The 21129-nt window shown below is 36.4% G+C and overlaps 1 protein-coding gene across 5 annotated transcripts in view; it reads left to right on the top strand.

Annotated features, from left to right (window-relative positions):
• The window catches only part of INTS6 (integrator complex subunit 6), a 38439-nt gene extending 18667 nt beyond the window's left edge, over positions 1 to 19772 (top strand). For 3 of the 5 annotated variants that reach the window (XM_008929086.3, XM_018071308.1, XM_018071309.1), the window contains 14 exons: positions 4616 to 4799; positions 5758 to 5883; positions 6727 to 6881; positions 8746 to 8898; positions 9038 to 9170; positions 9671 to 9765; positions 10175 to 10285; positions 11903 to 12118; positions 12227 to 12353; positions 13603 to 13745; positions 14383 to 14617; positions 15315 to 15686; positions 16139 to 16232; positions 19184 to 19768. In XM_008929086.3, the coding sequence (XP_008927334.1) occupies positions 4616 to 4799; positions 5758 to 5883; positions 6727 to 6881; positions 8746 to 8898; positions 9038 to 9170; positions 9671 to 9765; positions 10175 to 10285; positions 11903 to 12118; positions 12227 to 12353; positions 13603 to 13745; positions 14383 to 14617; positions 15315 to 15686; positions 16139 to 16232; positions 19184 to 19277 (2238 nt within the window). In that variant the 3' untranslated portion in view covers positions 19278 to 19768. Of the gene's footprint in view, positions 1 to 4615; positions 4800 to 5757; positions 5884 to 6726; positions 6882 to 8745; positions 8899 to 9037; positions 9171 to 9670; positions 9766 to 10174; positions 10286 to 11902; positions 12119 to 12226; positions 12354 to 13602; positions 13746 to 14382; positions 14618 to 15314; positions 15687 to 16138; positions 16233 to 19183 lie in introns of all 5 variants that reach the window. The other 2 variants (XM_029960883.1, XM_018071307.2) reach the window with 2 other exon arrangements.
• Positions 19773 to 21129: the final 1357 nt, after the last annotated feature.

The raw sequence follows: 21129 nt of genomic DNA, 5'->3' as shown, positions 1-21129 counted from the left end.
AAGAGTTGTTGACCAGACTCACTTGTCCCAGTCATAACTTGAGGAGGGGACAGGCTCATACTGTTGGCAAACCATCATTAATTAGTTGGTCTCATGCTATGGATTCCTCATGGAGTGGCTTTTGCTTCTCCTGATCCCTCAAATCTGGTCTTAGCCCTTTCTTCATCTTTCCTTTAACAGGTGTTTAATTTCTTGGAGGGATTTCTCTTATTCCTCTTGATATTATGAAAAAAATCATACTTTTCTAGTTTTACAGCTGCTATGTTCCCTTGTCCTCCTTCTACATACCCTCTGTTTTAAGAGGAAGCATTAAACTCCTGTTTGCAAGACTGAAGCTGGGTTATTTGCCTATTGATACATTCTGATGAATGATTATGCCAGCAAAAAGTATGAGCAGTGCTGCTTGGTTTCTGTATGTTGCCATTCCTATGATCATTCAGTTACAAGAGACTCTTACAGGAGGAATCAGTGATTTTTGTATGTTTTCATCCCTGAACTGTTTTTGGCATTGTCACATTGATCCTTCCCAGGGTCAATCATCTTGCATCCCTGTTGTAACAACTGCAACAAGTGGCAAGGTCCTGCTTCCTTTCAGGAATAATCAGGAACTGTAAATGATCCATTATATTTTTAATCATTAGTTCCTCCAGTTAGAAATCTAGACTTGAAAACAAAATTCTGCAAGAAGTGTGGCAAATACCATTAAATGTACATTCCCATTCTTTCTCAGCTTTATTGTTCCTGTTAGTAGCAGTTTTGGTGTTTGCAGCATTTGACCCAGCTCTAAAGCTCTTGGTATGTGCATTTTTGATGTGTAACCATGAGCTCAGTGAGCACTCACTCATGGTTAATGCTGGCATTGGAACCCTGGAGTATATCCATGACGTTGACATGGTATGTCAGTTGACCTCGGTGTCTCTTTGTGGTCTTAAGTTATCTCCCATGGAAGAACAATTTGTGGCTTTCTATCTATGTGTTACAACTGCATGGAAAAAGATGGGAAAACCTAATGTTGATAACTAAGTAGAGTTTCTCAGTCTATCAAGAGCTGGTTTTCTTAGTTGGACTTGAATAGAGTTACCCATCCTTAAGTCCTCTAACGATGAAATGCTGCATTTGCTTGGAATATTAGATGTCTTATCTTTCTGTGGGTAGCAGAAAAGCATGCAAGGAAGGTTACTTGAAGGTAGATTATTTTTTGAATAATTTTTTTTTTAGATGCAAAAAGAAAAGGTGACTGTCTCTATATGGATATTTTCATTCAGTGTCTGATGTGTAACAATCTTTTATGAGATTTCCCAAGATGGAGCTGCCTGTAATTATCTGGGTGCTAAAGCTTAAGTAGTGCTGGTGCTGCCCTATTCTAATGTATGAACTGGTATGTGCAGCCTCTGCCAGAAGATCATTACTGTCTTCAGTTTAACAACTGCCATGCCAGTGTGGAATGCTCTAATGCTGATTGTGTCTTTTTTTCAACCTAGGGTCTCTAGGATCCTTTTAAAATTTTTTTTAGGTTTTTAGACTGTGCTGCTGATTATGGTTGCATGAATGTAGGTAGAAACAAGGTCTGAGAATAAAAAAAAGACCTGCTCACCAGTAATAGCATTCTATAAGATCTCTTTAGTACAATGCTGTCCTCTACCCCCTCTTGGTTCTTGAATATTTTAGTGGTTTTAAAAGCAAGGAAGAGGGGAATAAAGCATACACTGCTATCTTATTGTATCATTGTGGCATTTGGGCATGGTGGTAAGGTTTGTGTGTGCTCCTACAAACTAGTATTGAGGCAAAACAGCTGGTTTCTAGTACTAAACTGGGAAGACACTTGTGTATGATGTACATAGACAACATGTTGAAGACCATTGCTGGTAAATAACCTCCCTTTTAATACTTCAGTCTACCTTTTTCTCAACAGCCAATATGAAAGACTAAGAGGAAAATATGTACATGCCTTCGTATTGAAATATGCATGGGGAAAGAAAGGAAATGCAAGATATATAGAATTCTAGGCTCATCTTCTGCTAGGTATGCAGTTGCTATGGTAATACAATACCAGTTTAAAAGAAAAGCTAACTGGAGGTGAAAAGACAGTTACTGATGTCTATGGAGAATGAGTTGGTTTGAATCTGTAACTTTGCTAGTATAAAAGTTAAGTAAAGGATGCTAAACTAAACTGGAGTTAAATCGTGGGAAAGTGAGGGCATTTGACTTGATGATGATTGCTTTGCTTGGTGTCTTTGAGTTTCAAAATATTTCTGATAGTAATATGTACGTAATGCAATGGCCTGCTCCTGAGTACTGTTTGGTTTTGGGATTGGCTCGGCTGGTTATAGGGAGATAAAGAAAGCTTTTGTAGCTTGAGAGAAACTGAACTCCAGGATAGTGTTGGTGCAGGGTCCAATGGGATACTTCACATATATATAGTAAAAAATGTGTATAAACTGCCTGAAGAAAAACAATGATGTTACATAGGTATGTTTTGCAGATCAAGTATACTCTTAGGAGCTAGTAAATCTTCCATTTAGTCAGATCTAAGTTGGAAAATTTGAACGGCATTCCTTAATAGCCACAGGGGAGGACGGTGGAGTGCTTGCAATTGAGTCTTCTTACAGTCAGGATTCCAGGCTGTTTGCTAAGAATGCGGCAATTCTTGTAACTGAATTTCCTTTTCTCAGGCAGTCTTTGCTGGCCCTTTGTGTGAAAAGGGGCAAGACATGCATGTCAATCAGTAATAAACGAGGTACATAGCTGAGTTCCCTTTGACTAGTTTCATGTGAAACATTTGGGGAAAACAGTTCTGTTCTCACATGTACTCTGTGCTTGTATAAGCAAAAACAGAAATTCAGGAGGGATCATCAGGTGTGCTTAAAAGTCCAAAATATTGTGATTCTTGGCCACATGTTATGAGAATGGATTTGTCATGTTTGTTCTAGCTTTGAGATTGTATTAATAAGTTGATTGTTTTTTGAACATGAAGACCTGTATTTTTCCCAATAAAAGATGCTTGCAATTATGTAAATAGAAATAGATGAGGTGGCTTGTGTGGAAATCAGGTTTAATGCTTTTAAGCTATCTCTTAAAAATAAGCAAACAAGAAAAACTGCTTTAACAGTGTTCTGCAAATTCCCCAACTAACCACTATGAACTAAAGATGAAGGCAATATATAATGGGTGCTTATGTGGACTTGCATCGAGTTCTGGAAAAGATTAGTACTTTCTTGCTAACATTGAGCTGAGATTGAGAATTGGGATTTTTTGAGTGCTGCATGAGAAGTGTTTGAGGAGACATGAGTTGGCTTTAGCATTTGGGCTTAGCTCTTGTATTTGGTGCAGTAATGGAACTGTTTACACCACTTGAGTCATTGCTTTGGGGATTTTTTTTTTTTCTCCTTAATGGCTGCAGTGCTCCAAGTGAAATGAGAATTTTGCTTGTGCTAACAGTGTTATCATCAGCCAGGGATCTATTGAATTTTCTGAATCTTGTAACCGTTACAAATTTAGATTATCTGGTCAGGACTTCTGTAGCTGAACGTGTGAGTAAGCTGTTTTTTCCCCACTAATCTGTGTGAGGTATCTGGATTCAAGAAGAGAGGATAAAATCTTCTGAATGCCTTCTGCTGTCCTTTACAAGCTGACACACCTTGTTTCAGTTCACTAGATATAAAACTGCTGCTATCCTTGAAATTTTAGATGTTCTGTTACTCTCTGGCTGTTGCTGTTAGTGGTTAATAAATAATGGTCCTGACCATTGCTGTATTTTTACTGCATTATGTTTGAAGTCTGACACTTGAATCTCTTTAATTCACAGAAAAGACAGTAAAAGAAGTGCTCCCACATATTTAGTATCTTCAATGTTTTGAACTAAAACTTTTGTGTAGTTTTTCCCAGACAGAGGCAACACAACAGCACATGGCAAGCAATTCTTCTTTGTATGGGTAGCTGTGGCTGCTGTTATCTGTTACCTAAAAGTGAGAACTAATTTTGCGTTCCAGTGTTGATTTTAATTTTAACACCCACTTTTCCCTTAAAGCACAGACATGAGTTTAGTTGTAGGATGTACCTGAGTTGTGTAGATTCTGCTTTCTGGTTCTGTAACATAGCTATGGCAATAGTTCACTTGAAGCGAAGTTATTTGGAGTAGGTAATCATGACATCTACACTCGCTATATTTCTTCTGGGGTAGTCTTAGATTAACATTACCTTTTCATTCAGTTGTGCTTATCTTGAAGAACTGAGGAAAATACTGAGCCGAGAATGGGCCTGTTCCATAAAAAACTGAACAAAAGAACACTACAGTGAAGCAGCTTTTACTGCTGAAATTCTAAAGAAAATATTCTAGTACTTCTGAAGTTTGGATCAGTTTCTAACAGTGGTTGTTACTACTTGATGTGTAGCTCTCAACATTGTGTATCATGTTGCTTTGAAATGTTTGAAATCTTCATTAAATAATGGGTGTCTTGCTTGTCATGTACAGTACTTGAATAAAGTTATAAATGTGTGTTATATACACACATATACAAGAGATGTGTGCTTATATAGAGTGATTGCCATTGCTATGTGAGGTGAATTTTTGTTTCTTTCTAAAGCTGTGCATTCACAGATTTAAATTCCTTTGCAGCTCCATTTACCTCTCAATTCCCCTTTACCTGGAAGTGAGTTGACTAAGGAACCCTTTCGATGGGATCAGAGGTTGTTTGCTTTGGTTCTTCGTTTGCCTGGTATTACAGCACCAGAATCGGAGCAAATGACAGGAGTACCAGTGGATGACTCTGCAATCACACCTATGTGTGAAGTCACAGGAGGTGAGTGCCCTCAGTTCGTTTGACAAGTCATTACTTAAAAAATGTAAATCAATTCAGTTAGTTCAATTAATCTTGTTCAATTAATCTTGTGATTCCATGTCATGGAGTAGCACTTTCCACGTTCTTACAGCACTTCTAAAAACTCTCAAGACTCACAATATGAAGCTAAAAACACTGCATTAAAGCTACAGACAATGTAACCTGCCTAGGAAGTATGAATCTTCTCTCTTTGGGAATTTTTTAGAAGAGTACTTGCTTTCTTTCTGCTGCACCTTGGTATTGCAATTAGAAATCGTAATAATTGAGTCTGTTCTGCAGTACAGTTTAGCTACATTTTTGTCGTACTCTACCCTAAAGAAGCCAAAAGTGAAGGAAATGTGTTGGTTGTTTGGGGTTTTTCCCTCCAGAGCATGCAGAACATATAATAGTTCTGCAGAAATGATACTTTTCTCTCAGTCAGAAATCATATTCTTAGTCTCTTAGAAATTATATTCCAGGTCAGACTCATGCATTGATTTTATCACATTTTAAGAACATAAAGATTTTTCTGATGCATCAGAGGGGGTGTGATAGAGAGTAAAGGGATTTAAGAAGTATTCCAAAAGGATTTGATTCCACTGGTTTCTGACTGTCTGTAGGCTGTACTAACAGCACTTTGACTGAAATTCGAGGACAGTTAAGTGTTAATGTCACAAGGGGGAGCCCATTTTCCGTGAATGCAACCAGGAATTTGAATTAGTCATTAAGGGTCTAAGATCCAAGCCTTTCTGATGAGGTATGTGTCCCTGCTTCACTAGGCTGCCTTGGTGCTTAAACAAGGAGGGACTGTTCAGGAGAAGCTTTAAATCAGTGATCTTACATAATTCAACATGTGTGATGGTTGAACAGTTTTGAATGATCCAAGTTAGAATAAGGGCAGAAACACTGAACAGCCTTAACCTTAACTGTTTTGTTGTAGGTCGATCATATTGTGTGTGCTCTCCAAGAATGCTGAATCAGTGTCTTGAGTCGTTGGTGCAAAAAGTGCAAAGTGGAGTGGTAATCAACTTTGAAAAAGCTGGACCAGATCCCTCTCCAGTTGATGGTACTTGACATTTTTTACACTGGCATCAAATAACAGGGATGACTGAATATAATTTAGTGAAGTTAATGTAGGAGTTGCCAAGAAAAAGGGCAAGTATTGCAATTTCAAAGACATCACTACGAAAAGGACCTGCTAATTCTGAAATTCTGTTGTGTTTCAAAATACTGGCTGCAGTTGCTAGACATATCTACATTTGTTCATATTACTCAGGTAGTATTAAGTGCAGTTATTCATGTCAATTATAGTTGAATGGGTTCATGAGTTTTAAGCAGTGGTTTTCAACCAGCTAGAAATGTGAATAACTTATGGAAAGACTGGGGGTTTATACACTTTATCCATTTTTGTTCAGTGTAATAAAGTGGCAGCACTAAGAGTTAAAATAGCAAATACAACTGTGCAATGTTAACTTCTCATTCTAAATGGCTTAGCCGGGTTCCTCTTTGGATGTTCCTGGGAAGTGTTTGTGGGATTTTTTAATCTTATTTTGCTACAATAAAAAGTTAGTCCAGCAGTATTAGTCACGTATATCACTTTTTTAATGCAGGAATTTGAAGGTTATCTGTTAGTAAAAATGGAGGAGAAAGGAACTGATGACTTTGAGGGGCTCGAGATAATTAGCTTTCTCAGCTATGATCCTGTAAACATTCAGTGGTTATTGGGTTTCTCATAGTCTGTGCTTTTGCGGGAATGCTTACTGACAACTATCTACTATTCTTAGAAATAATATTAACTGCAGGAAGAGCTTCCCTGAGGTTATAGTTCTTGAACTCCTCACAGAAGTTGTCTAATACTCTTCTTAAGTTTTAACACCGTTTTGGCTCATAAAGCCTTTTTCTTCTGTAGATGGGCAGGTGGAGATATCTAGACCCTTTGGACCCCAACCTTGGCACAGCTGTCACAAACTTATTTATGTCAGACCAAACCCTAAAACTGGGGTTCCTATAGGTCACTGGCCCGTTCCTGAATCCTTTTGGCCAGATCAAAATTCTCCAACGCTGGTACGTACTGAAGATAAAGGAAAGGGTTTGTGCATGTGGGAATATTCCAGGATTTTCTGTTCACTGATATTTCTAAAATCTTGAATTACATTGTAGCAACTGTAAAAGCAGTGTGACCCTAGAAGGAATGACATGTAAACCTCTTTTGCAGTTACCTCTTATAAATTATTGATGAGCTAATAATAGAGTTTGCTTTTTAGTAACTTTGAAGCATTAGGAAACTGCCTGTAACAGATTGATTTGTTGACATGTATAGAGTGTTACTGCTTTGAACCCTGTTAAATATCAAATGGTGGTACTTTGGTAAAACCCTGTTGAATTCTATTGCCTCATAGAAGATAGTATGATCTTCTCAATTTGAATCCTTTTGATAGTTCTGTCATCCTAGCAAGTGAATATAGTTCCATCTACTATAGGTGCAGTGTAGCCATGCCTTCAATTTATCCAAGTTGAGAAAACCTTGGTTTTTTTTTTTTCAATTATAGCCCAAAGAATGAATTTATGTGTTCTTTTTCATAAAAGAGTATATGCCCACTGCCTTCTGGTCTGAGAACTAATCATTAGTATAGTACAGTGTATTTTTTATTTCTACTAATATTTGAAAATTATTAAAGTAGAAATAATGCAGTTGCATAAATGGTACATACTTTTCATAATTATTTTTACTGAATTTGTGTTCTTTTGATCTGAAATGAGTGTGCTGACTAGTACATTCACTGAACTTCTCATAAATTTTACCTATTCTGGTTGAAAAACATATGAAGTCCTCTGAAATACAGGAGTGATACCAGTATGAAATTTTAATGATATTTACAAGTTTGATATTGATGGCATCTGTGGCTACATTCATTGAAGGATGTGGATGCCCTTGTGAAAAACAGAGCAAGCTAGCATATATGAATAAAAGTAAGTCTTAGGTAGTTATTAAAAACACAATTGTTTAAAAGCTGTTTAAAAGTATGTTTAAAAGCTGTTCTGCAGGAAAGCTGTTCTGTGTACTCCTTGTAATGACTGTCAATGGCATATCTGCTTCCATTTGCTGTGAAGGGTCAGTACAGTTTGTCTGCTACTGCACATCTTGATTGATAAAATAGATCTTGCCAAGTGAAGAATTGTTGAACTAAATCTTCTAAAAGTATGAGGTTGACTTACCCAAATGGCAAGATGATGAGAGATTTTTTTTCTCTCAGTTGTAGTATGTATAGCTCTCATAATTCCATAAAGCCCTTTCACATGCAGATAAATTCCTGTTGACATCAATTGGAATTCTGCATTAAAAAGATTAAAATCCAAACACTGAAATTCCTTGAATTGAAGTAATCTTTTTCTCAGGCCTAGTTAAAATGAATTCTTTGCAAGTTTTGGGTTTTTTTGTGAATTCTTGCTGCTCTTAATCTTTGTAGTTCAGTTTGAATTTCGTAACAGTTAAATTTGCCAAGAAGGAAAAGTGCTGGGAGAGGTCAGCAAATGCAAAAGTACAACACTTGCTTCTGTGGAGAATGAAAATGGACATGCCCTTGAGTAGCATATAGATTGTAGATTTTTTTTTTTGCTGTCCCTGCTGAGAATTACTTCCATTTGCAAAGTTTTCGTGTAAATGCAAGAAGTCTTAGTTGCATATTGCTCTAGACTTATATAGTTAAATAATTGGCATTTGTTTAGAAAATAAGATTCCTTCAGATTTTAAGGTAGTGCTAACATCATAAATTAATTGCTTAGGTCTCATTAACAATAACTATGAATACTGCATTGAATAGATTCCTTAAATACATCTGTTTTCGAAGAAGCTGTAGTGCTTTAGCTGTCATAGTGCAATTGCGTTTTAATTATGCAGACTTATTAACAGTGGAATACTTGTGTTTAGCCACCTCGCACATCTCATCCTGTGGTGAAATTTTCCTGTACTGACTGTGAACCAATGGTCATTGACAAACTGCCTTTTGATAAATATGAATTAGAACCTTCACCATTGACCCAGTTTATCTTGGAAAGAAAATCTCCTCAGACCTGCTGGCAGGTAAGTAGAGTGCATGCTGAATCAAAGTTTTTTATAGAATGCTATTTTTCCTAGACTTTATTCTCTAAACAAAATAGAATGTAAAATTTCAGAACACAGTACTTTGTATTTACATGCAATGTGATGTGGTTTATTGCAGGTATATGTGAGCAATAGTGCAAAGTACAGTGAACTTGGTCATCCTTTTGGTTACTTGAAAGCGAGTACAGCACTGAATTGTGTGAATTTATTTGTGATGCCTTACAATTATCCAGTCCTCCTTCCACTGCTAGGTAAATACCACTTCATACAAATTTTCTTATGCAGTAGGCGATTCAAACATTGAGGTCATCTAAACAGATTACTGCAATTAGTGCAGGTATTCATCACAAACCTATAGAAAGGTAGAATCAGTAACTTGTTTCACTTGTCTCCAATTGGCTGACCTTCATTACTCAGACTCTAAGATTTGCTTAATCATCATTTTCTGATATGTTTTGGTATCACTTTCAATATTTTAGGAGCCATTTTTCCTAATCCATTGTGTCAATGCCAATTCATTTTGATAAATAATTTATCAGGTTTCATCTTTTGGCTGCAGTGTTTATCTCGTGTGTGTATGTTTAGTTGTATATATATTAATTTCCAGGTATTCACTTAGGTATTGGGGAACTTGCATTTCTTCAATAGTTTCTTTTACTAGAATTTTCTTTTTTTTTGAGAAAATTATGTAATGCTGTCTAGATACTAGATATGCCTTTCATTTTGTCTCTTTGCTTCTTGTAACCCTTAGATGACTTGTTTAAAGTACACAAGGCAAAGCCTACATTGAAATGGCGTCAGTCATTTGAAAGCTATTTGAAGACAATGCCTCCCTATTATCTTGGGGTAAGATGACTTACTGTGTTAAAATTTTTATTTTATGGTTTTCTTTCCACTATGGATGTGGTCTGTATTTCAAATAAAATATGTATTAATTCTACAGAGAATAGTTAAACTTCATAGCTAGTGATAGTGTTTTCACTGGAGTCCTGTGGGGGACCTGAGACCTGAATGTTATGAAAATTTCATATTCTCGTAATACACTGTGACTTGTATATAAATGATATCTTTGTTAATAAGTGGTTCTATATGAATGGCACTATGTTTAAAAAAAAAAAAACAAAACACAAAATGCTGCCCTGAGACTCTTTGTTCTTTTTTTACTTTGAGAACCTCGGGTTCTATTTGAAATGGATACAGTTGGTTGAAGTATCTATAAAGTTAAATGTGACCATAAATATATTCCATATTTCAGCCTTTGAAGAAAGCTGTGAGAATGATGGGAGCACCAAACCTTATAGCTGACAATGTGGAATACGGACTTAGTTACAGTGTCATTTCATATCTCAAAAAGTTGAGTCAGCAGGTAATGTTGAAGCAAAAGAGCAGTGAAAACTTATTCTAATATCAGGATAATCTTAAAATACTGAAGTTCAGTGGGTTTGAAGGAAAAAAGAGCAGAAAGATGAAGTCAATACCTTCCCATAAGCAATTGGCAAAAGATAATTTTGGTCTTCTGAATTGCAGGAAAACATAACATTTAAATATAGACTTTGTAAACTGGACTACAAAGATAGATATGGAAGTATAAAATGTGATTTTTTTTTTTTTATTCATTTAAGGAGCATTTTTACTTGTACAGACAGTAACATACTTTTGTCCAAAAGAAAACATGTTGTCGTACCTTAGATATTAAAGATGTTTTAGGATTTTTTCAGGAAATAGAGAATTTTACTTCATGCATCTGAATCAAAGTGTCCTTTTTTGGCTTGTGACATGAAATGGAAAGTGTTCAGTAAATAAGATAACTGACATAATTCAGGATCTCAAATGAGGATACAGATGAAGAAGTGACAAGTGACTATTTGAAATTGTTGACTGTTTCAGAATAGTGCCTGTATCTTTGACTAGTCTCCTGCACCAGCTAAAGCATTTCTGCCCTGCTACCTCCACTTTTATTCAACTGTGCATGTTAAGCTTTCTGTTCAAGATAATAAAATAGTAGGCTTGCAACTTCAAGAAATAGTAGTGCCAAGTACTTGTAATTCAGCTAATGAGCTCTTATGGATCAGTTTTTTTCTTAAAACATTAATATAAATGATTACTTGAGGAAGCAAATGTTTTGAAGTTTACAACGTGTTCTGTTAAATCAGTCATGTTGCTCAATACTCTGTGAACTGATGTCTTAACATAGACATCTTTGACTCCTCTAAAATGTGATGACATGCACTGCAAATTGTACTTAAAGCTTTTTGAACTTCTGGAAGGCCCTGCCAGTAAAGACTGACTATTCTCAATAAGTACATATTCAAATTTTGAGTAGTCTGTAAATTAGTGAAATTGGAAAAACAAAATTGCAGGTGTTTTACTAAATTCCTTTGGGTCTTTGTTCCACTGTATTTTGTCAAAAAGCTGGCATTTATGAATATGTTTAATTTTGGTGCAAATCTAACATGATATTGAAGGTTATGTCTGTCTAGCCAAACAGAATCAGGTATTATCATATATTTCATTTTTAATAATGTTATGATTATTTGTATTAAGCTTCTAAAAAGTTGATACCATTGGGTGACTGATCACAACTATAGTTGCAGGAGAATCAGTCTTGTGAGAGACTGTGTTTTCTACAATGACAGCTGAACCCTATATGAGTACAGGTAGATTTTCAGAGAATTACTAGTCAAATTACGGCATTTTATGAAAATAAAAGCATTGCATGCATATTGGTGCTTAGATACCATAATGGGCAGCAGAGGAGAAATATGCAGAAGACCTAGGCACAAACTGTTCACTATATTTAAAATTGTAGTAACATTAAGTGGTTATGTATTAAGTACTCCTTAAGCGCTCATCCTGGTTATGGTCATCATAGTGTTTTAGCACGTTGTTGAATCTTGTAGGTAGGAATTTAAAATGAATAAGTCTGACTAATCCTTTTAAGAGCATATTGTCAATTTTATTTATTTATTTATTTCAAATTAAGGCCAAAATAGAGTCCGATAGAGTCATTGGCTCTGTAGGCAAAAAGGTAGCGCAAGAGACTGGAATTAAGGTCAGAAGCAGATCACACAACCTGTCTATGGCACATAGGAACGATTTTCAACATCTGCTACAGGGGATTACTGGGGAAATTCCTCATAGACCTCTAGACCTCAATATGAAGGAGTATGCTGGGTTCCAAATAGCTTTGCTGAATAAGGTAAGCACCACTGTGTGTAATGTTGTTATTTTCAATATACTTCCATTGAAATGCTAGATATTGTTTTTTACATGGCATTAATTGGGACTTCATTTACTGGAACCATAGGATTTGAAACCTCAGACTTTTAGAAATGCTTATGACATACCCAGAAGAAATCTTTTGGATCAGTTAACACGAATGAGATCTAATTTACTGAAGAGTACTCGCAAGTTCCTGAAAGGACAAGATGAAGGTTAGATAACAGTTTGTTTTGTCTACCTGTGATATGATTATTACTTAAAAACAAGGTAACAAATAGTGTAGTTCTTTAAAACTTGGATGTCTGTTGCCATTAAACTGCATGGTTTCTTAGATACTTTTCCCTTAAATAGCTCACTGGAGGAAAAATGGTGAGGATAGAGAAGATTGCACATTCACTGCTCTGTCCTTCAATCCATATGAGGAAACCTGGGCTTTTACAGAATATTCTTTTTTCAATTTTTTTTTCTTACTTTTGTGGATGTATCGGATGAAAAAAAAAATCGCAGCAGTTCTGAATATTATGATCTCTCTCCATAGAAGTGGATTGTGAACAGTGGAAAAGTAAGCTAGCTCACTGGTTGTTGCCAGTGTGATTCTTTTGCCTGTTAGGCCAACAACAAATAGTTCAGTAGTCTGCTAATTTATTTCTTTACCTTTTTCCTGTGTCTTCTGGCACTGCTTTATGGCATCTAACAGAAGATCAAAAAAGTGGAGAAGATGAGAAGGGTAATGCAAATGAACACATATGTTATATTAGTCCTGCCACTACTTAGGTCAGATTAACATCTGTGCATTTCACATTATAGTACCACTTTGTCAGAGTAGTTCTTTGAGGAGGGGTTTAAACTACATAAAAACTCAAGTTAGGGCTTTTTTCTGCTAGTTCTTCTGATGCATGTTTTTCTGGATCAAGCCTTGGCAAATCTAAAGCCATAACAAGTTTAGAATTGGGTTGTATGGATTTTTAAGAATTTGCTGACTACAGTGGTCAGAAATCACCCTTGCTTTGGTAAAATGCTAGTCTTGACAATTAAATTTTGGGTAGCTAAAACTGGGCAGTTATGTCAAAGCTGTGTACAGCATGGCATGACTGCTTTGCGTCAATGTATCTTTTGTATTATTGTTTTAGTTCTGATTTGTTCCCAGTCTGTTTTTTCACCCCATCAACTTGTTGTAAAGTTACAGGACACATGGGAAAACTAACATCCATGCCAAACAACTATTGCTTATTTCCTGTCATAATGATAAATCCACAAGACATGTATTGATTCATTTAAGCAAGTTACCTGCTGTGAAAACAGTGTTATAAATGCCAGTTAGGCAAGAAAAATGGTGTTTCTCACACCTGTTCTGTTAATGCATTTGATGAAAGTATGAAGACTGAGGTGTAAAGTGGGTATAGACTGAATTCTCATAAGGTGAGCAGTGGTGTATATTAATAAACTTTTCTATTATGATAGATCAAGTTCACAGCATACCTATAGCACAAATGGGAAACTACCAGGAGTATCTAAAACAAATACCTTCTCCACTTCGAGAACTTGATCCTGATCAACCACGAAGGCTTCATACATTTGGCAATCCATTCAAATTGGACAAAAAGGTGACTTTTCTGTAAAGCTTTTTAAAAAATGTGTGATTGTGTATACTGCCACTTACATTGCTCTTCTTGAGTAGTCTGTTGGATAAACCCTTTCAAATATTTTTAAAAGCACTCCTTACAAGAAAGCATCTCAGATGTTTTTCCATCAGTAGTATTGTATAGAGGGCAGTCTTTATTGAAAAACCAGTGTTATGCCTCTAAATTATATTATAAATGAAATACATTTGTCTCTGTAGTATAGCTAATATTTAATCGTGTTTTATTTACCAAGCTTCCACCAGGAAAAGCTTCCCATAACTTCAGGAATCTGGACTGTCCCTTCTGTCCAAATCTTTCTTAGAATTGACCAAACTGCCAATATAATTTAGAGCCTTTGTATTAAATGTGAGTTGCTTTGGAGTTACCGAAAAGGAAGTTTGGCCCACTCTGTCTTACTTGGCAGACTGTTGGATAAGGGCCTTAAGCACATTGATTTAGTCTTGGAAGGATTTGGTTGACACTTTATAATTTCAAACATAATGGCATGTTGTATGTAGCTACCTTATACATACTAAACATTATCGTAATATCAAAGCATTAATTGTACTTTGTAGTTTTGGTGTAAAGTTTAAGAATTCTTCCTGTTAATTAATTACAGGGAATGATGATAGATGAAGCAGATGAATTTGTATCAGGACCTCAGAATAAACATAAAAGACCTGGAGAACCAAATATGCAGGGGATTCCAAAAAGACGGCGCTGTATGTCCCCCCTGCTCAGAGGCCGACCACAAACTCCTCCGGTTGTGAATAACCACATTGGAGGAAAAGGGCCACCAACACCAATTGCACAAGCACAGCCTGACCTTGTTAAACCTATTGCTATTCACAAAAGTAAGTGAATCTTCAACTGCAGAGTTTGCTGTTTAATTTATGAAAAAAAAACTTGTTTGTGTAAAAATACTGCTGGTGATTTATCAAATAGGGCAGTTTTATACCTTGTTTTTGAAAATGAAGTATTTAAATGTGCATCTGGGGTTAATTACAGAAAGAATTCATACAGTCCTTCAGACAGAAGTCTCTTTTGTATGAATTCCAGGTATAAAAAATATTTTTCCTGTACTAAAGGAAGAGACAATGTAAACAGGGAGAAAGTGTTGCTCCTTTGCCTGGAAATTCACATTCACAAGTATCACAACATGAAGTTATTTTGAATTTTCTTGTAATGCAGTGAAATCACTTCCCTTATTGTGGAGTTGAGCTGCTGTTTAAGAGTCTTGCTTGCTGTTCAGTACTAATGTAAGTTTGTTCAGTTTGATTTAATAGGAAAAGACACCATGTCATAAGAGCACATCTTACAGGTGGTTTTTGTTGGTAGTTCGTAATTTCCTTTTTTTTGTATGAAGAATATACGTGTGATGGGCTCAGTGTTATAACCCACAAACAGGTTTTCTTATGCCTGGTGTGTACAGTAGACTGACTATACAAGCTGGAGCATAGTTTTAAAAGAGTCCAATACTGACCTGACTCACTGACTTCTATCAAATGATGAAGAATGTAAAACTGGCAAGTGTAATCTTTGTTTTTTCAGCATCAGAAACAAATAATGAAGTTGCAATTGATGATGTGATTGAGAATCACGTTACAGGCCCACTTTCATCAGATGTTTTCCCAAATTCTGCGGATTCAGAGTTTTCACTGTCTTCTTCGCCATTCAATTCTTTGGATCGACCAACAGCTCATACAGATGATGTGGTCCGTGAGCATTTAGGGAATAATTTGAGTGTTGATGGGTTTTTGGAGAATCATGAGGAATCAGGTAGTAAAGAACAAAGTACTGAAGAGAACTTCCCAATGTCTTCACCCAACAAAGGGAAAAAACCAGTTCATTGCAGAAGTTCCAGAGAGATCAATATAGACCTAAGAGCACAAATTATGAAAGAGATCCGAAAACCAGGAAGGAGTAAGTATACCAGATATCTTTCAGATGATTGACATGAGGATTAAACAAAGAATTCATATTAGATTACCATTTTAGAAATGTACTGAACTATAAGACTAAAGCAAAATACATTTAAAGTTGAAAAGGTTTGTTTTAAAACCTCTGCCAAAAACTTCCTATATGAGTGATTAAAATATCGCTATACCTATCAATGTTCATGAAAGCTGTGGGTTTTGTATCATCAGTATTAGACTTAACTTGTTAGGTGTTCCAGTAATACCCTAAACTGCAATAATCTGTGTTCTTTCATGTTAGTTTTCATTAAACAGTATGTCATTACTGTGATTGATAGGAGATACAGCCTGAAAGCTTACAAAAACTTGAAGTTTGTTGCATTTCACTCAGATCTATTCAAGAGATACCTGTATAGGCATTTTTAAATAACTGATTTCTCTCTTTTCTTTGCCTCTAAGAATATGAAAGAATCTTCTTTTTACTGAAACATGTACAAGGAAGCTTACAAACCCGACTGATATTTTTACAGAATGTTATTAAAGAAGCTTCAAGGTAGGTAACTGAATTGTATTAATTTTATGAACTGCACCATGTAGTGCTATACATGACTGCTTGACAACCATGCAGTTACTTGTTTGGAAACAATGCACTGCAAGTAAGTAATTCCCTATGAAAAAACAGAAATGCTTAAGCTTCTTGAGGTGTTGTTTGCACAAGCTTACCTTTTCCCCTCAGATTTTTGTCTTAAAAATTTAGCAACTGTAACTGTCAAGTCACTGTAAATATAGATGGACAATGGGATAGAAAGAGTAGGTAACTTTAAAAAGATCATTCAGATTTCAAAGTTCAGGTGTAAATATACTGCTAATTTGAAAATCTGATGGAGTTGCATATTACTGTGAGTTGGGCTTTCAGAAACAGTTTCTGCATCAGCTCAAAATCTTGTGCTAAAAATAGTCTTGACATCCAGGTATGCTCTGTAAACATGTGTCTACTCTTTAGACATTTAATTCCGATATTATAGTCCTGTCTGAGACTTTGGAAATGGAGGTAACTTTTCACTGGAGAAGAGACTTGCTGAGGATTTAAACCCTGTGTTGTTGATCCAGGTAGAAACTGTTCCTTACAGTATCCTGTAGATAGACTGTCCAAACTTAACCTTCTGCATATTAACTAAGAGGAAAGAAATGAAAAACATATTAGAACCAATAATGTTTGATTTGCAGGGAACTAGTAATTCCAGCAGCTTGCTTGGATCATAAATATAGCTAACTTTAAAGCTTACTTCCAAAACCTCAAAGAATAGTTGCTTTTTCTTCCTCTGTTCTATTTTTGTAGCAGTCAGCTTTTTTCCTGTGGCATTATTAAACAAATTTTATGATCAAAAGACAAATTAATTTTTGGATAAAACCATGCTAAGAGTTTAAGGTGCACTGGACATTGGACATTTGTACAGATCCTCTAGCCTTTATTGTCAGCTTGGTGAGGCATGTAAATTTATATAGATCATGCTCTTTCTATAGCAACGATTACTTTATCATGCTTTTGTCTGGTTGATATGTTGCCTGTCAGAGTTGTTGCATAGCTTGCAGGTTAAACGTGCTTCCTCGCTGTCATGGCACACCAAAAAATAGTGTTGCTCTTGGAGTTTGTGGCAGCCTTTGGTGGGGTTAGAATATTTGAGTCTGTAAAAATAGACTCTTAAGATCACCTGTAACTCATTTTTTTTCTGCACAGCCTCTTTCTTACACCTGTCTTGAGTTGACACTTTTTCTGCGACCTTTGGTAGTGATTGAATTTACTGTTGAATGCATCGGAATTAAATCCTGTCTCCTACCATAACCTACAGTTTTCTCTATCTACTGGTGGAAAAGGCTGGCTTTTCTTTGTTTCTGGTTGTTGTTGTTTGTTTCTGATCGTTAACTTTAATTTTTATTGATTCGAGTGTAGGAACAGCTTGATCTCCCTCCTCCTCTTCTCTTGTTGGTTATGTTTTTATAGTGTGATCATTTTATCCACCTGGATAACACTGCCTACAAACCCTGTTCACTTCTCTGCCTCTTTCCTTATCCAGGCAAGCTATCACAACTCAGGTTTCCTGCTCCCTACAGGAAACATCTCTAGGCCTTCCAGAGCTGTCAACCTAGTTTTGTTTTGTTAACTGATAGTTGACTTTACAATGCCATGGAATGCAATTCAAATTTGGGATGACTGCTTTTGTTCCCTGCTCCAAGAAGCTCTGTCTCTGAACACAGACTAGGGAAAACTCTGGATCACTTCAGCAACAAAATGTGTTTATAAAGAGCCCCATTCAGTTTTGGAGGTTAGTCCACTGTAGTTGTAAAGGGAGAGGAAGATTTATAAAACAGTCCCCAGCTTTCAGCTTCCTTTGGAAACTGACTGGCCCACAGTTCCTCTTTTGGCAGCAGAGAACCTATCACTTTTGAGAGGCAATGAGGAAAAATGGAGGGGAAGCAGTACTTAAATGTGGTATGTCTGTGGGATACTGAGGACAACTGTAAGAAAGATGGGTAAGAGGCCAGAGTATGGGTATTCACTGACATAGCTGTTGGGAATGGGAGCTTGTTTTCCCCATAGTCAGGCTGGGATTGTGAAGATTCCTGTGATAGGGAAATTAGGGCAGATACCATGTCTCTGTGAGCCAATGACATGGACCAGGATGCCTGACTGGAACCTAGAGGCTTTTGCTGGGCTTTAGTGAGACCAGAGAACTGAACTTAGTGTATAGTTCAGAATGTTTTCATTGGTGCCTGTCTGTGAGCACACATGTGGCTACCAAAGCATTGGTCAGAAGTGGCTTCTCATCCCTTCCCCTTGTGACATTTCTGCACCTATCTGGAAACAGCAAGGAGTTTTACTTGTTGAGGCAGGGGGTGTAAGCAAGGGTGACAGAATGGCCTACTGTTTAGATTTATTCAATCTATACAGAATAGAACTGCAGAGACTCCAGATGTATGGATTATGCCTGTATTTTTCTTTAATTTCTTTCTCAAAATCTAATTTGTATTTTTGTCAGGAAATCTGCTCTGCATTGTGTAATGGCTGTTCCTTCACCAGTACCAACTTCACTAACCTTCTGTGAATGCACCATGAAGGCATGCAAATAATTCCTAAAAGCTTTTCCCAGCTTTAGAGTTACAGTTCTTTTGACAGATATTTTACTTCTGTATTTCAGAACTACTTCTAGAAAAAGCAAACACTTAACTTGCTTTTACCTGGATTTATGAGGGCTGAGTGATGTTCAGCAGTGTGCTGGAGTAGACTGTAGTAAGTGTAGTTTTGTACTCATTAAATGGAAAAGCAAGTTAGCAGTTAACCAGAATGTTAGGAGAACAGCGTATATACATACGAGATATTTGTAGTCTCACCATGTGCTGGTCCTAAAGTAATAACTGAACCTTCCAGAGTTCAGGAGAAGTTTTCTGAATGATGTTTCATGTATTACTGTGTGCATCCATTATCATGTTTTCTTTTAAATACAGGTTTAAAAAACGGATGCTAATAGAACAGCTTGAGAGTTTTCTGGAAGAAATCCATCGCAGATCCAATCAGGTCAACCATATCAACAGCAGCTAGGAAACTGCACACAAGAGAAAGCCACAGCAGGGCACTGCTGTCCTTAATTGCATTCATTTTTGACATGCACTCTTATCTCCAAGTTCCTGTACCTGAAAGAATGAGCTGCTCTATAAAATGATGAGAAGAGTATCCATCATCTTTCTTTTTTTTTTTTTTCCCACTTCTGTTATTTTTGTAATGTGAAAAATACTACGAAAACACTTTTATTTAACTAAATGGAGAACTTCTTGCTTGTCATGGACATAAGTGTCACTTTCCCTCAGGTTCTATTTTTCTTAATCCAACCTTCAAAACTATCACCTCTTAAGGTTGAACTTTGCCAAAAAGTTGCTTTGTAATTTTCAAAAAAAAAAAAGCACATACATTAAGCAAGGTAATGTTTTGTATATACAGTTATTTTGGATATATTATTGTAAGTTGTATAAATGTATTTTGAAAAATATTTAAGAAAAGCACTTTTGTTATTCCATCAATAAAATCTCTATTTTAATCTTTGTGTAGGTTTGAGTACGGTTTTTGTTGGAGTGATTAATTTTGCCTTCCCTTTTCAGAGCTTATATATTCTAGTATCAGTGTTAAAGAATTAAGTGTTTTGTATTACTGGGTATTCCATTAATCAGAGAATGGGTGAAAGAAAACTAATGCTGAATTGCAACTACAGTAGGATGATATATTAGCCCTTCACTGTTTGGTGATGTTCTGTATGCACATTTGCAGCAGTGACAAACCCCTCAGTTCTACTGAGAGATAGAGTGGGGTAAAGCATGAGTCAGTAGGTTGCACAGGGTTTTTCTGTGTCAGAAGTTTTTACGTGTTTACAAGTGCAGGAATAGCCAGAAGGTGCTGCTGCTTGGACACAAAGTATCACTGATTGCTTTACTGGCCTTGTCTTTCGTCTGTGCTAGGTGTGCCCTGAATTGTTAGAAAGCTTTGTTTGATTCAGTGGGAGCTAAACCTCTCTGCTTTTTGTAGGAGTCAGTGGTTTGCAGTCTTCACCCAGAATCTCTGGGCCTTGGGTTCTGGTGCTTGTACTGTGAGTCGCTGAACACTTGCTGTATCCCAGCTTTTGTCAGGATGCTGAAAAACCTCGCATTTTCTAGATGATTTTAGCTTCATTCAGTGTTCTTTGGAAATGTCCATTTTATGTTGCATACACTTCAAAGGTAGTAAAGGTAGTACTGCTACTTTTTTTGGTAGAAATATTTGTTTGGTCACTGATTGAGTGGGTATTTCTGCTTCCTGTCTGCTCTGTCTGGAATAGGCTGCCCAGGGAAGTGGTGAAATGGCCATCCCTGGGAGTGTTCAAAAAGTGTTTAGATGTGGTGCTTAGAGACTTGGTTTAGTGGTGGATTTGGCAGTGCTGGGCTAATGGCTGGATTTGATAATCTTAGACACCTTTTCCAACCTTGATGATTCTATGATTCTGTGCCAGTTGTGAAAGTCTTTCAACTATTTTTTCTTTTCACAGCATCATGCTGTTTGCTTGATACCTTACTATCTCGGCTGGATTATATCTGTCTGGGGTCAGACTGAATTTCAATTTTATTCTTGAGCTTTTGACTTCAGGACAGGGAAATGAAATTGTGCTTGAAAAATAACATCACAAAACTTTCTTGTAGGATGCTTTCATTCAGATGACCTATATACTCAGCAACAGGCAAGCTTTTAGCCATGATGAAGTTAAGTAGCAACTGTTTGCCCATACTGTTCAACATTTAGGGGGCAAAATTTGTTCATTTTTTTTCTCAAATGTTTATATGCTTACTCTCTTTCCTGTAGTTGTGGTGCTCATGATTCCTAGACAGCTATAAGTTTCCAACAGTATGTACAATGTAATAAAGTAGTGGAG

This window comes from Manacus vitellinus, unplaced genomic scaffold, assembly GCF_001715985.3.
Source record: "Manacus vitellinus isolate BGI_N305 unplaced genomic scaffold, ASM171598v3 scaffold_2_pilon, whole genome shotgun sequence".
NCBI lineage: Eukaryota > Metazoa > Chordata > Aves > Passeriformes > Pipridae > Manacus > Manacus vitellinus.
Note: the sequence above shows the minus strand (reverse complement) of the source record. Positions and strands in the feature narration are given on the sequence as shown.